General features: G+C 40.6%; 1 protein-coding gene across 2 annotated transcripts; it reads right to left on the bottom strand.

Moving 5' to 3' along the window:
- Positions 1-2,784: 2,784 nt before the first annotated feature.
- ZBTB34 (zinc finger and BTB domain containing 34) lies at positions 2,785-15,741 on the bottom strand. Of its 2 annotated transcripts, XM_084219804.1 has the most exons (3): positions 15,678-15,741; positions 9,558-9,672; positions 2,785-8,920 (listed from the first exon to the last, which is right to left on the bottom strand). In XM_084219804.1, exons 2-3 carry the CDS (start codon positions 9,596-9,598, stop codon positions 7,399-7,401), a joined length of 1,563 nt encoding a protein of 520 aa, XP_084075930.1. In that variant the 5' UTR covers positions 9,599-9,672; positions 15,678-15,741; the 3' UTR covers positions 2,785-7,398. The 2 variants fall into 2 exon arrangements, with proteins under 2 accessions (XP_084075930.1, XP_084075931.1); XM_084219805.1 differs by lacking the exon at positions 15,678-15,741 and having other exon boundaries at positions 9,558-9,788.
- Between the last annotated feature and the right edge of the window lie 1,050 nt (positions 15,742-16,791).

Below are 16,791 nucleotides of genomic sequence, written 5' to 3'. Positions count from 1 at the left end.
GTACTTGAAGCAACGAGGCAAAAAGGTAGTGCACCTTTCTCTGATTTACAGCTTCTATAAAAGCAACGCTCAGGGACTGTGTGTGTAGGCATCGCTACAGGAAAACATTGGCTCTGTGGACTGGTAGCTACACGCAGGGGATTCCACTCAGCCCACTGGACTGGCCTGCAGGTTTGCATGTTAGAGAACAAAAGCTTAGTGAAGGTATGCAGAGGAAGCTTTGAGATACTGCATGATGCCCCGAATACATTTATAAGGTGTCTTTCCAATTTCCTGGTTACCAAAGGTTTTCAGTACCTATCAAACTCAGAGCAGTTTAAACATCTTCAGACGTCACAACTAAAGGTGTATGAGTGTGCTTTTCAAAGCAGAAAAATTCAATTTGAGAGTAAATTGTAAAAATAACATTATGTAAACATAGATTTGAGATCTGTTACAAGTCCTGATGCTCACAACATCAATAACTATATCAAAGCCAAAGGCATTACACAGAAGGTATTCTCCCTACACTTCCCTCCCCCTCAGAAAGGCTATAGAAAATTAATTTCATATGAATCTCCAATCGTTTAATTCTTATTTGAGTTTATCCTTTTGGTGTACTGCCGAGCAACACACTTTCCTCTAATACGTATAGCATCAGTTCCCAGCAGAGCAAAATACAGAATTCTCTGGCAAAATGTTTTCTTCTCTGTCCTGTATCTGCCAGGACCCCAAAACAGCAATCCATGTGCTACAGTCTTTGAAAAATATACATTAGTTACTAGGATTTTTACAGGAATTTAACTGTTAATCCAAATGATTATGAGATTCTGACAGAGTTACCAAACTGATGCTTGAAGTACTATAAAATGGTGGTGTTCACTGCCCAGGTAGGTCTCATGCAGCACAGCACAACAGCCTCTGAAATCCTGGGTATAAACACTGCTCTTCTAACAATGGAATAACCCAGCACCCGCTCCTCTTGAAGGGGTCATCATGAGGAATGGGAACTTCTTTTTTTGTTCCTATTTTAGGCTTCTGTTATGTACAGCGCCTTAAATGACCCCTACATAATATATTTTTTAAAATAAGTCAGCCCCCTCTGGTGGAAAAGAATGCATAGACAAGGAAAGTTACCTTAGACAATGCCATCAGCCATATAATTTCCCTACATTTTAATGAAACGTTTCTGTCTATAATTCAACTGACTTTTGACATAATATTCAATTTAAAATTTTCCTAAACCCATGCACAATACAAATGTACTATGCTATTTCATATAGGTCATGAAACGTAGCATCCATGGGATTTGGCTTCATTTTCTTTGCATGATTATTGCTGGAAGAGTATAAATTCCATATGCCATATTCATTGGCTATTCTACCTTTCCCTCAACCTGTTTTCAAGAAGTCTGCATTATGAAAAGTTAAGCAATGGGGCCTATGTGTGCATGTACACAAAGAGCAGGTGAACAAAACTGGTTCTTTTTAACGTAAACCAAGTTTTATCCTTAGCCATCTTAACAAAACTTTTTCACAAAATCCTTGTCTTCTGTTTTCTGCTTTGCTGAAAGTGGTATTTCGTAGCACTTTTTATACAAGTATCCAATCTCTGGGTCTGGTTTTCCCTTGATTCTGAATTCAGATGTGCCAGCTATGATGAGAGAAATTCAGGTATTTCAGAACATTCATAGAATCAGAATGATTTGGGTTGGAAGGGACTTAAAAGCTCATCTCATTCCACCTCCCTGCCGTGGGCAGAGACACCTTCCACCGGACCAGGTTGCTCTAAGCCTGGTCCAGCCTGGCCTTGGACACTACAGGGATGGGGCAGCCCCAGCTGCTCTGGGCACCCTGTGCCAGGGCCTGCCCACCCTCCCAGGGAACAATTCCTCATTCCCAATATCCCATCCAGCCCTGCCCTCTGGCGGTGGGAAGCACTCCAGGCCCTTGACAAAAGTCCCTCTCCAGCTCTCCTGGAGCCCTTTTAGCAGCCCTTTTAGGAAGGGGCTCTGAGGTCTCCCAAGACCCTTCTCTTCTCCAGATGAGCACCCCCAGCTCTCCCAGCCTGGCTCCATAGCAGATGCTCCAGACACCTGATCATCTCAGTGGCCTGGATACCAGTGCAACAGTATGTTTATCCCACCCCGAACAGTCAGGTCTTGTTTACCCCATTCAGACCTTATAAGAAGGGGATTTGAAAGGAGGTTTTGCTGGAATAGGTACTCTGACACCAACAGGGACTCGGGCACTAACCCACGCAGCTCCAGTCCCTCCAAATCCCACTGCCAGTCAAGATAACCATGGCCTACAGCTGCACTGGGGCTGCTTCTGTTAAATTCAACATCGTGGGTGAGGAGGAGTGTACCTACACTTGCTAGGAGCAGCATCACCCCTACCGATGTATGCAGCAGAACATAAAACATAAGTGCTGCTGGAGGAATGAAGCAGGGTGTCCCTCGTCAACAGACCGGCCTTGGAATGGCACAGATGGACTGCCACCACTTGGCTGCGTTTTTTGTTTTGCTCTGAAAGTTGGATGAGGTTTTGGAACACACAACTCAAATGATTATCTGTTCAGAACGAAGCAATTAATGCTGGCAAAACAGAGAAACCTCAAGAGCAGTTGTCTCTAAAGTCTTTTGATTTCTAGCTGGTAGATCAGTATTAAAATGCTTCTTATAACACTTCAGTAATAGCATCTAAAATGCAAACTCCTCAGTAATTAAATATCTAAATGTAGACACTGACACCACAGATTTGCTCTAGAAGCATTTTAATTTACAAACAGCAATTCCGATTGACTTTATACCATAAAAAAGGCAATTTACAAGCAAGAAACAAATTCATCAGAACAAAATAAAGCAGCACAGAAATATTCATGTCACAAATCTAAAAACAAAGTGAATACAAGAGTAAAATATCATCTGAATAAATATTTAAAGTTCATGCTGTAAAATAATCCTTAATGGCAAGATACTAATTCTTACAGCATCAGCTTAGCTAGCTTCATTTACTTCACGTGGCGATGAAGTGCAGAGGTGTGAGGTTCCCGGTTTATATTGCAAGATAATGACACCAAGTCAAGTCATTCAAACTGTTCAATTATTTATCTTGAAAAATAACCATACAAATAAAATTTATTTAAAAATACAAATTTTCAGTCAGAAACAAACACTGTTAAAATCGTGCAAGAGCTCTACCTCTAACCAGATCTACAACCAGAGGTTCTCGGGCTGTGTTCAAAGGCTGAATCCCTGGCCTGTGGGAATGGGAGTCAGCAGTTCTGTATCTGCCATGGCAGGAGTGAGCTACAGGAGCAGGAAGCAAACCTGCTCAGTCAGTGATACGTGGCTTCACATCCCCTGAAGAAATACAGGAACACGTGTCCCAGGCGTACTTATTCGTTTAGGTTTTTGTTTTTGTTTAAATGTAAACTTGTGTAACTTAAGTTAATGCTGCCACAGGGATGTGCAAGTAGTATTAAATCTATAATATTAAATACAAGTATTCTGGCACTTGATAAAATATATGTAAAATGCACACAGATTATAAAGTTTGAACATTTTGAATGACTTTACTAAACTTCCAATTTGATCACTGAGTATTATGAAATTTACAATTCATGAAATAAAGAGATTCATATAAAGAATTTACATAATTCCCCAAATACTTTCAAATATAAAATTTAATAAATAACCCTGACCAGTCAAAAAGCACCATTCAAGGGTAAAATTCCCTTGGAAAATAGATTAGGTGTTGCATATTTGAGTCCCTTTCAATGGTTTCATGTAAAACCTGTTTAGAAAAATGACAATAAAAGAATCACAGTAAACTAATACAAAAATTAAAATTATATATATATATATATTTAAAGGTAAAGCTTATTCAATATTTTCCCAGCCCTTGATTTTATTCCTGTTGTTCTTCCCATAATTCAGCCTAAACATATTAAGCGGCCTCATTGTTTTGTCTAAAGGAAACCAAAGGCTTCAGCATAAAACATGAATTTATGCTGGGGAAGACTGCATTAAAACTCTCAATTTAGGCCTACAGTCTATCCTGCTGACAGTGAACTGACAGTATCCTTTATGCTACAGAAAAATTTCACACTCAAAAAGCAGAGCCAATCTTGAGGCCTTAGTGAACAAACGGAACTTTTAATACACTTTTAAGTATTTACAAAGCTATTTTCTAAACGTATTTACAAGTTTAAAAGAAGCAATATGGAAGATAACTGATAAAGAAAACTAAAATAATAGTTTTAAACCAGAAACGTTAGCAAAGGCATAAAATCCTTTATTTTCACAGTTTGTCAGAATAGGTTAAGATCTAGAGGAAAGGACACTGTCATTGTTTTCACATTTGTCTAGAATTATAAAGGTAGATTAAGAAGAGACTCAATTATGAACCAGCCTGTGTAATTTCATTACTTATTTTGCCGTCAATCAAATATTTCTTCACATATTCTATTGACTTCCGCATTTATAGTAAATGAAATGTGTAACAGCCCTGTGCTGAGAACTGCACAGACACGAGACACTATACGGTGTTTCCACCCTTTGCTGCTCGGCGGTCACACCTGGTGTCTGCGGCAGTGTGGATCCTGGCACCCCGCGATGTGACAAGGCACAGTGGCAGTGCTGCTGCCAGGGGTGACGGTGGTGTCCGGCAGAGGGGCGCGCAGGGCACTGCCCGAGCCCGGGCGGCCGGAGTGCTGCTGGACCGCAGAGCTGGACTATGGCTTGGAGGCAAGAACGCTGCCCACGTGGGGACGGACTTGCACACTGCTTGTACAAAAATGGATCATTTCCTGCCCCTTAACAGTCTGTTACAATGTTTTGAACCTGAACCTGTACAATCAACATGATGTTGTTTTCTTGTTTGCTTTTGTCTGAGACAATTTTGGATAAGTCACTCTTTGGTAAACTCAAACCTTTTTAATACATTTACAAATACAAAGAACTAGATTTAAATAATGCTAAGATTGTGACACAGAGAAATTCAAGAAATATAAATTTGTACCCATATCCTGCTATCCTCAAGTCATCCTTCCAGGGAAAAAGTCACACCAAAGGCACCACAGCACAGGTTCAAGATAAAGAGTTAAGAATAACTGTACATATCTTGGATTTTGAATGTCTCAAACTTAATTTACCAAAACACACTTTTTGCATTTAATTACTTAAAACAAACACTGAAGGAAAAAAACTGTATCAGAAACACCCATGTTTTTAGTTGAGTAAACATATAGACTACCTGCCTTTAGACACTGACTATCCCTTCCCTCACTGGAAACAAAATTTCTGTTGTTGCTTCAAGGAGAGAAACATCTCCCCACCGGCCCTGCCTCTTAATTTAGGCAGCTTTAGGACAAAGAGGCAAATGATGCACTTAATTTAACTGAAACTACTCCATGGAGCAGGTGGGGGTTATACTATAAATCCATGTTTGAGAGATTAATTCTTATTGCAGAGTGTCACAATATGAAGAACTAGTGTATTTAATAAAGCTGCTGCGCAAATATGCCCCAGCTTCACAGAGGCCAAAAAGTTTTACAAGATAGCAAACCTACCTTTTTCTTTCCAATAATTCAGAAATGCACTTTTATTTTGTAATTTTTGGGAGTTAAACAGCACGTTCACAAATGGATTTTCAGTATCAGCTAAACAAACATAAGACCCAATAATATAAAACCTGTATTCTAAAGAAGGATGTGATTAGTTTAATAATTAATTCTGTTCATCAGGTAGAATGTTAAACAGTAGTGTTTGCCAGCCCATGCTTTTGAGGTCTTTTAAGCCATTGTTTTTTTGTGGTATGGGATTGGTTTTTTCTTTTTTTTTTCTTTTTTCTTTCTGTCTTTTTTTCCTTTTTTTTTTTTTTTTTTCTGTTTGGTTGGGATCTTGGGGGAGTTGGTTTGTGTAGAGGGGCTTTTGTTTGTCTGTTTTTCCTGATTTCTTTTCCTTGACCATTATGTTTCACATGTTATATATTATACTGACCTAAATTATGAAGTTAGCACCATATTAAAAACACGTATTTGGTGTAACAAAAAAGATTTAGAGTATTTTTAAAGTTGTTGGTAGCTCCTTTATAGAGAAAAAAACCACTGAAAAAAACAGAGAAGCCATAGCAATACTGGCTTCTGTAATACTCACACATGAAATAACATATTGCTCAAAATTCCCATAAAGTATTTGTTTTTCTATACAAAAAAAGTACAAATTCCAAGTGCTGGCATATCACTCGGAGTTTTAAGTAGGAAGCCAACGTGCACCTGAAAACAGCTCTCTCTGAAGAGATCTATTAAAATACTGCTCGGAAATACTGTGGTTTAAACTACATCTCTCTCATGTTTTAACCAACCATGAAGAGTGATGAAGTTAAGTTTAATTACCTGGTATGGTTCTACAGTACAAAATGAAGGTAGATTCTGAGGCCAGTAAAAACACATTTTAGACCACAATGCTACTTTTAGGTTTGCTAATATTTTTTTTTTTAATATATATATATGTGTATATCTATATATATAGATATATCTATCTCTATATATATAAAAAGGTCAGCACCACAGGTTGTCCAGCTTGCATTCTAGACAACTAACAAAACCTTTTAACAATTTAACCATAGTTTAATAGATTTATGGCATTTGGTTTACATATGTTATAAAGCAAAGCTATTAAAACAAGATAATTCACTTTGCTCACTTTTGCACACAAAGTAAGAGTTTAATAAAATGAAAACCAAACAACATTTGTTTAAAAACAAAACCATCCTCCCAAAGTCCGAAGTTCTAAACCCTAAGCAGAGAGGAGTCCTAACGGTTGATAGAGTGGCATATGGGATTAGCCTTGACACAGAACAGGGAAAGTGAAAGCATTTTATATATATAAAGCAAATTTATATATATAAACAGTCTCACTACCAAAACCAGTTAGTAAGAGTGAACAGATTTCATAGTGACAGGAGAGGAATCAAAGCTGTAATATTCTCTCTCCCAACTGCTGTGTAACTCATTACCAGCAACAGGATTTAAGAAATAAAGGAAATTACAGCTTCTTTGAGCATTCTGCAGAGCTGCCAATCTTACTCTAATATCTTTCTCCACTGGCATTCACGTTTCATCAGATCAATCAGCAGGGACACTTCACCAGACTCTTCCTAGCCTCTCCCCAGTACACTGTCTTTATATTCTGAGCGTCTTCAAATATAAAAAAACAAACCCCAAACAATTCAGCCTCCTTCAAAAACAAAGAATACTTCTGAAGTCTTCTCCAGAAACCATTTCTAACTGACTTCCAGAAGGTCAGAAAAATGAAAAGGCTGTTTCACTTGTATTGAAGATTACTAAATGAATAAAATACTTTAAAAATACATTAGTAATGTGCTTGTCTGTGTTTCACTTAGATGCAAGATTTTAATCAGATGTGTTAGACATTGCATGAATTTCAATACTAGAATCCATGGCTTCAGAAGCTGAAGCATCATTATCTACTTTCTGTTCCACAAATGCTTCTGTTCTGTCTGGAGACTCAACCCTGTTTCTCACTTCTGTAACCCCCGGGTGATTTTTTCGCAAGTGTTGGTTTAGTGTACCCTGGAAAGGAAAACATTTTCCACAGATCTCACAGCGAAAGGGTTTGTCATCTGTGTGACCACGAATATGATACTCAAGTTGGTCCTTACGAGTATATTTCTTTCCACAAAACTTGCACACAAAAGGAGTTATTCCCATGTGCAATCGCATGTGTCGATCGAGGCTCCCTTTCTGGTTGAAAGACTTGCCACAGTAAATACAAATTAGCCTCTCATTGTACGGATACCAATGACCTCTTGCATTTCTTTCCCGTGGACTATTTTCATATCCTGGATTACTCACAATGGATTCGCTGTCAGCCCCTTGCACCAAGCCCTGGACATCACTATGCAAGTGACCTGTAGGTACTCGTTTTTGGCGTGCACGACCCCCTCTGAAACAGCTCAGCATTGACCTTGAAGGACTTGTATTGCTCATGCTTCCAAAGGTTTCTGACACACCTGTCGCCTGTGATGAGGCATGAGTAAATGAATAAACATGTTGTAAGACAGACCCATAGGAACCAACGTTTACCGCCACCACCTGCTCTCCATCCACCATTTCAGTGTGATATCCATCATCACCAAGGGAAGAGCTATCAGAGCAGCTTGGTCTGTCAGACTTTTCCATTTTAACTTTCACCTCTGCAATCTGACTTTCCCTTACTACCAGGTCTCCTTGCTCATGATCACCTTCAATCTGAATCTCATATTCAGAGATACTCCCGCTGCTCCCTCGGTCTGAATGCCCTTCTTCTTGCAGACGACTACGAAGAGTTTTGCCTGGAGTAGTTTCCATCCGAAGGTCGCTGCCTGCTGTTGGCTGTCGCACCTGAGAGCAATAGGGAGGAGATATCTCAATAGGGTTGGCAAAGTAGCTGCCGTCTTTAACGCCATTACGATTCTCTGAATTTTCTTCGGCACCAACAGTAACAGAATCGACATCACCAACACTGATCTTTGAATGAATACTCTCCAGTATCTGTGTGCACTTGTCAATGACACACTGCATCTGCAGGAAGCTAGCTGCAGTCAGAAAACTGACAACGTCCTTCAGTTGCAAGGACATCCTTCCAGTGTAACAAAAAGAAAGCAACTGTTCAAAAACATTGGGGTTTTTAATAACTGATATAGATAGGCCACTCATGGTGCTTAATGCTGAATGGTCGCGGAAATACGGAGAACTGGCAGCTAAGACAGCTTTATGGGCACGGAACGGCTGACCCTGGATGTGCACGATTATGTCACAGAGTTTCCCTTGCAAGCGGAGTTCGTTTAACTGGCTCAGAACAGTGTTGCTGTACTCCGGCACATCAAACTGAATGAAACTGCTGCTGTCCATTTCTACAGATGTAAAGAGTAATCTGAAAGAAAAATTAGAAGACTTAAAACAGAGAATGAATACAGAGTTCTCCATTTCAAAAACAAATGCTTGCAAATGTTTAAGTCACATCACCCCATTGATCACCCCATTAAAGGTGCATTACAACAAAACATTTAGCATAAATACTCCATATAATAAAAAAGTACAGTCTTAATCTGAAAGATTTGAAAGCAAAATGTTTGAGCCACCCATGGACTTCCAATTTTTCTAAAAAAAAAAAAATTCTCTTGTGATTTTAGTTGTTTTTTTTTTTTTTTAACAAACTGTCGTGTGAACTTTGAAGTTCATTTGACACAGCTAGAACAATTTGACATTTAAATTTTAACCTAACTTAAAAGCCATGGGTACTTAAACAGCAGGAAAAGGACACTCAAAGAGGCCTTAAAGAGGTGTATATAGAGCTCCAAACAAAAGTTAAAGAAAAGCACTTTTCACAGATTACTATTGTAAAAAGCACACACATACACTCTCAGCCTGAGAATGTTGATCTGCAACATTACCCTACATAACGGGTACAAGACTGGACACTAATCAAGTGCCCAAGATCCCTCAAACTTTTATTGCTATTCTAGTTCATATTAATGCAGAAGTCTAAAGACATAATATTGCGACCATACCTGCTTTTCCAATTGAACAAACAGATCTCAACATCATCCATTGACTTCAGATGCAGGAAGCATATCCAATGTATCACAATATACTAGTGGATTTTTTTTTCTATTATGTTACATGCTGTAATGGGACACAGGAACAATTTAAATCAAATTACGAAAATTCAGGTATTCTAAAAAGAAAATTGACAGGTAGAAATAGGATTAAAAGCCTAAAAGGAAGCACTGGAGTTCTATCAGCTGACCCTCAGTTAAAACTAACATTCACAACCTTCAAAAATGGAACTTCTTTTCAGCAGCTTCCTGTCTGGACATTATGTTTGACTTAGAAAACTGGCAAAAACTCTCCCAGAACATTCAAAATCAATTTACCAGACTTGCTAAATATGTTCTCTAACTTACCAGTGTCATTACCCATTAAAATGGGTAAATGGGACTTCATTTGAGGTTTTTGGCTGAGATGTGTGAGAAAAAAAGACATTTTTTAGGCTCTTACACCTGAGGTGGGAAATAAAGAGTGCAAGATGGCTATCAGAAGTGATATGACTGCAGCAATCCCTTCAGAGATGGCTTTGGCAGAACAGTTCTTTTATTCAGCAAACAAAGCTACAAAACAGTTCAGAGCTATGAGCTAATATAAGTCAACAATCAAACAGCACAACACATAACCTATCCCAGTTGTGGGGTAGTTACATGGCAAGATTAACTTTGCTTTTCTGAGCATCCCTGCCTGTTGTGCAGAGAATTGCTAGCCCAGTTCCATGCAGAAGACAGGAGTTTCAGCAGTTGGATGCATTTTTGTGTTACGAATGAGTGTTTTAAGGACATTTAAGGAATCACCAGGGAGGAGGGAATGCACCAACACAATCTGTCACCTTCACTTGTGTCTGACAGGGCAGCAAGCTTCCTGGAAACCTTTCATTTGTGGGGCTTACTAGCTATGCACAGATGCAACATCAGCCATTCTTGATTAAGTTTCTCTGCTAAATTGAGGAAGAGTTTGTGTTGACACAAACAGACAAGTTACCTGAGTCAGGGACTCTGTAGAAACCAAAAGACCAGCCCCCAGCAGCAACAATTTGTTCTGTCTAAACACAGAAAGTTTGTCACAAATAGACAGTGGAGTTCCTCCTTGTCCCATACTTCCCTAAGGGCTCTTACCCATCAAAATGGAGAATAACTTAATCCTGGAGAAAATATTAAAGTATAAATTGTCACCACTAGCACTGGTTCAGACTGAATGAAACAGACAGACAGAAGGAATGAATTAAGGATAGGCACCTGAGAGGAAAGAAGATGGACATTTTATGCCTTATGATAGAGGGGAAAAAAAATTATGTTCTTTTCATCATAGAATCTCTAGATGAATTCACAGTCCCTGGGACACGGCCATACATTGAAAATGGACTGTAAACACACACCAGAGAAAGCATGAGAACCAGAAAGACATCAAGGAGATAGGAATACACAGTGATCCTCGCCTATCATGACTGTTAAAACACCCCATTATCTCCATATGCATATATGTATCTGTAAGTAACTCTACATCCTTGTTTTCAGAGTTGTTTCATCTTTCTTTTGGGAAACAAAGAAGTTTATTTTGCCTAAGATGCTAGGAGTAAACAGCACATCCTGGCCATGAGTGGAGAGGATGATGGAGTCAAAGGTCTGTAAGTCTGTTCACCAGTGTAGCAGAAAAGCAGTAAAAACCCTGCAAGAGGGATCAAGGGAACAGTGTTGCCTTGAGAGCAAGCAAATAGGTCAAGTACACACTGCCTAAAAGGCAGTGCACAACAAGATTCTATACCCATCTGCTCTTAAAAAACAAAGAGAGCAAGCTACAGCATACTCTTGTGAGTACTTTTCCAACTTAGTTCCTTCCCTTGCAGATACCTGCTTCCTGTAACCTTGAAATCATCTGTGGAAAGCTGGGGTTAAATGACAAGAATTTTGAAATACAGCAGCAGTGGACAGAAGGGAACCCTTCTTCCGATTTCAGCCACAACCTTAAATTCCAGCTAGAGGGGAATTGACCAAGTTACCAATGGACACCCCATTCAGGAGCAGCCCAGACTGTAGCAGGGACAGCACTGAGGCTGCAGTAATTTTAGGAGGGTTAGTACCAGAGCATCCCAACTTCCTCATGTCAATTTGGGAAAGCGAGACTGGAGGGAAAATCTGAGCACTACACACAACAGAGAAGCAGGCACCACTCGCCATGTTTTATTGGTGAATAAGAGCCAGAGGAAAAATGATCTTATTTATTCACAAAAGTCCCGAATGTTACTATCTAGAAAATAAAAGTAATCCATACATTATATTCCCATATACAAGAAAATTTTATTTTTTTTGTATATAGGATCAACTTAGCAGCTCCATAATAAAATTCTAGTAACATTAACCAAAATAATGTTCAGCAGGGTACTGTACCATAACAATACTCAATTATTCTTCAGTGCTGGCAGAGCAGTAGCACTTTCAAGACAATCGTATTTATGGCTGAAACATTTCTGAAAGAATCTGGGAAGATCACTACAGTTTGAAAAGGCTAGTAAGAACTCTCCCAGGTTTTTAACAGCTTCCTTCAAGTTGAAACATCTCCCTAACGTCTTCTCTTTTGGGGTCAGGCATATAGCATTAAACTGAAGAAAGAAGGTACTTTAAAACACAAATGAACTTGGGACACATCCACTGTAAGCTCTAAAGAAATAAAAAATCTCTGCAGTTAACTAGACAGTCATAATGAAACTTACACACATAACATTCCTTACAGAATTAGCACAGGTGAAGAAGAAAAAGAAATCATGCTCAGTCAGAAGTCCCATTCAGTACCTTCCATATTATCTCAGCACGTGCAGAGATTATTCACTGTTATTTAGGCTGTGTTATTTAGGCTCAGTACAGTCACATAGAACAATAGCTCAGAATTATGACAGTTTTATTTGGAATATATAAACTCGAGCATTTGAGGGGTAGTGAGAACTAAGACAACTTGAGCTGGATTCAATTATACTTTTGGGTCCCTTCCAACTGAGAATATTCTGTGATTCTGTAAACTCACAGCAGCGTCAGGTAGAATCATGGTTAAAAAGTAATGCTTTCATCTTGCTTTAGTTTTCATCCCTGCCTGGGAGTTAGTGTAAAGTTAGGGTAAAGCCCTGCAAAATTAGGTCCTCTCTTAACTTTTCCTCAAAAGTATGTCAAAGTCCTTAAGGTTTTCATAGCTATTATGTATCCAAGAAACTGGCTGAAGGCGCAGGCCAAAACTGCACACCAGGTTCACTAAGTCCTAGAAGGGCTCTGTGTTGAGCCTCATGTCTATTTTGTAGCAGATGATGCAGTCACACTCAAAAGAATCATATAAATTCTCTTTGCATCTGCATTACATTTATTAATCAGGGTTTTATACAGCATATATAGCCTGCAAAATGGCTTTAGTAGTAGTGGATTGCTGCCCTATGTCTTCAAAGAAGTGTTCATTGAAGTACCTCTGAACATCAGAGGGATAACATTTCTTATTAGATTTCAAAAGAAATTTCCTTTAAAAATTATGTTCTATGAAAATGCTTATTTAATTTAAAAAACAAGAATAGATGTTGACAAACCACATTAGGTATTTAATTTTACTGACATCATACAGTAGCAGCAGAGAAGCATCATATAACTATAACACGAAGCTGTGTGTCTGCCAACATAGTATTAGTTTCTGCTTCTAAGTCTGCACCTGTTTAATTTCCTTCACTCACTATAGTATGATTCACTGTTCCCCCAGACAGGTGAATGACACAAATAATATTCATTTTAACTCACACTAAGGTGTGAGAAAAGATCCCTTGCATTTTCTTAAATTAGCTCAGCAGCAAGGAATCTTTGGGAAAAAAACCCACATTACAAACCATTACTGTTGTAGCACATCTGAGAACAGAAATGCATAGAAAAGCCAGGAGGGTCATAATGAAAAGTTAAGACAAAATCAAAACAAAGTACTCCATGACACCAAAAACGCCTCAGCCAGGCAGCAGGCAAAAGCCTCAACCTGCAGCAAGGGAGATTGAGGTTAGAAATCAGGAAGAATTTCTTCACTGAAAGGGTTGTTAAGCATTGGAACAGGCTGCCCAGGGAGGTGGAGGAGTCACTATCCCTGGAAGTGATAAAGAAATGACTGGATGTGGCACTCAGTGCTCTGGTCTGGTTGACAATGTGGTGATCAGTTAAAGATTGGACTCAATCTTGGACGTCTTTTCAACTTCAATGATTCTGTGATACTCTCTCCATACATTACTGCTCAGAATAGAGAGAAAGTGGAGAAAACAAACAGGTATTTGTATAAATCAGTGCGCTCCTCCCTTCCATTTTGTAGGACCTAGTATCTGCACTATCTGTGTGAGAACTCAGGACATCACTGCAAATATCATTCAAGAGAATTTTAATCTAGGAATGTTACCCCTTATCAGCTATGACCATGGAAGTTTTTGGGCCAAAGTCTTCATCACTCGTACATCAAAATAAAATCAATTTATTTAGATATATGTACATACATGGACATTCATACATACACACATGCCAATACCAGCAACACTGCAAAGTCATTCTCAGTTGTTGGCATGGTGCAGCAGAGATATTGTTGGAAATGCATACTTAAGATTTTATAGGAAAAAAAAAGACCCTCTTATTTGAGCAAATATCCACAGAAAGCAGATATGAAACTGAAGTCCAAGTGCCACCTTCATCCCTTATTCTCTTAACTGTCTTCCTCAAACTCCTTGCCTGTGTGGAAGTGATTGAAAAGGAAAAAATGAAACACCTATCAATGCATAAAAATAGTTTCATCTAACAATTAGAAACCTCAATAGAAGTAATCTCTAAATCTTGACTCTAGAAATCAAATTACCACAAAAGTAGTTGCAGGCACACATCTATTTCTGAATGAAAAAAAAAAGTTACCAGGAAGCAAACTGGAGATAAGCCAAGATCAAAAGGTGCCTTCCAAATAAAACTATTCTATGTGTCTATGATTCCAGTATCAACAAATGTGCCAGATAAACAAAACAAAGGGGTGTGTTGATGATACATACACTTCAAATCAGCAAGATCTTACAAGTAGTGATCAAAAGCTTTTATTTTGTGCACAAATTTCACAATATCCCCATTATGTAATGCTAAATAGCCACATTTTCTGAATAACTGAAAACTTTGAGATGTCACTTCCATTATAAAAGAACTCCAGCCTGTATTTTGAGAGTGAGGATATATACACAGCTGGAACTTGCACAAAGCGGGAAGAGAGCTCTTGAACCTCCCGACATAACAATTTTATTTACTATCAAGGTAATACTTCATCACTATTGCGCATTTTGCAGTAGATTTACAAGCTGCGAAGAACACATTTTCGTGGTATTTTCCCTGCACACTACTCGGGACAGACGGAATTGTTTGGATCTGTCCTTGGACAGGTAATGAAACACAGGCACATTCTGATGCAGATGTTGAGTACTCTGAAACATGTAACAACTGCAGTGCACTTTGTTTTCCCTTGGAAACCAGGCTCACCCACATTAATGGTTCTGAGACTCTTCTGGCTTGTTCCAAATTAACTCGCAACTCTGATTTACTGTAAGACAATTCCAACTCTACACGCCGTGCACACCTGCCGGGATTTGGAAAGACCTTTGCATTACGGAGATTTGGGTTTCACTAGAACTTCCACCTTCCCTGATGGAACAGCAGCAGCTGTAAAGTCCCCCAGCTCCTGGCAACGAACACCTCCCCGAACAGGGCCAGGTTCGTTCCGCGCCAGTCCGCCGTGCCGGAGATTTTACGCCTCGCTCGGGTTAACAGCGGACCCCGACACAGGCGCGTCCGCCCTCCCTCCCCGCACGCCAAAGCTACACGAGAGCCACCGACTCGGGTTACGCGACAGCTCCTGCCGAGGCACGGCCGGGCGAAAGCCGCCTCGACGGAGCCGCTGCCGCCGCTCCCGGCAGCCGAACCGAGCCACGGCCCGCCGGGCCGCGGTCGCCGCCCCCGCGGGGCCTGTCAGGGGCCGGGACCCCTCCTGAGCACGGCCCGTCCCATCCGGCAGCGCCGCGCCGCCCCGGGGCCGAGCGCCCCTCGCGCGCCGCTCACCTGGGGCTGTCTGGGGCTCTCACATGGCGGATCCCGGCCGGCCCGGCCCGCTCCCAGCGCCGCTTCCCGCCCGCTCCCACAGCCACTCGCACCCGGAACTGATTCCGCTGGCGGCCGTTCCGCTTCCTGGCGACGCCCCGGCAGCGGGCGGTGCCCCCGGGCCGCTCGGGAACCCGCCCCGCTCCCGGCCCGGAGCCCGGGCGCGCCCCCCCGCCGGGGTAGGGCGGAGCCGCCCTCGCAGCGCGACTCCTCAAGAAGGCAGAAGGACTTGAGCATTGACTGAAGCCGCGTACGCGGGCAGAGCTCTTCCGAGAACTCTCACGGTGTGCAGCTCCAGAAGACAACCCAGAGCCATACCCCGATGGGTAGTCGCAGATAGAGCGAGGGAACTTTTGGGGGAGGACATCCCCCGCTCCAGCTGTTAACTGCCACCTTTATTGAGCAAAGAATTAAGAAGTTCACCTGTGTTATACTGGCCTTGTCACTCACAGGAATCACTTCGGCAAGCACGTACTAGCTTTTTTTTTGCGTTATCGTGCATTTGCTTGTAGGTCACGTAGTGCAACGATTCATTTGATGAACCAGACAGTTCATGTACTGGTTATCGTGTACTACTTGAAAACAGTCAGAGTGACTGGTGCTAGTAGGTCCTGCTGCGATATCCACCCGGTCTAACCAGACACCACATTCTGTCTTCTGGAGGTATGTCTTTCTCTCCCTTTGAGACACAGAACAGAATCTTCGTACGTTAAGCATTGAATGCTGATCAAATTAAGCAGTGGTCTGGGAATCATCCTGGCCAGGGCACAAATAACAGAGCTAAAGAACACAGAGACAAACTGTTCACTTAGAGAAAAAATGCTTAAACAACTGATTCTGAACAGGCAGAAAACGTTGGGCTTATTCTTCCATGTTCAGTAAATGTAACCAAAATAGAAAATTAATTTTCTTGTACCATATTCCATTTGAATTTGCTGAAGACTGAGTGTGTTACATAAATATTGACTTCTCCAGGTATTGACTGAACATGCTTTCGATGACAATGAGCTCATTTTTTGCTTATGTTGTAAGCAGTGGCTGGGACAGTTCCACAAGGACTGAGCAGATGGAGGCT

Source organism: Fringilla coelebs (assembly GCF_963513975.1).
Source record: "Fringilla coelebs genome assembly, chromosome: 21".
Taxonomy (NCBI): domain Eukaryota; kingdom Metazoa; phylum Chordata; class Aves; order Passeriformes; family Fringillidae; genus Fringilla; species Fringilla coelebs.
This window is presented reverse-complemented; position numbering and strand designations above follow the sequence as displayed.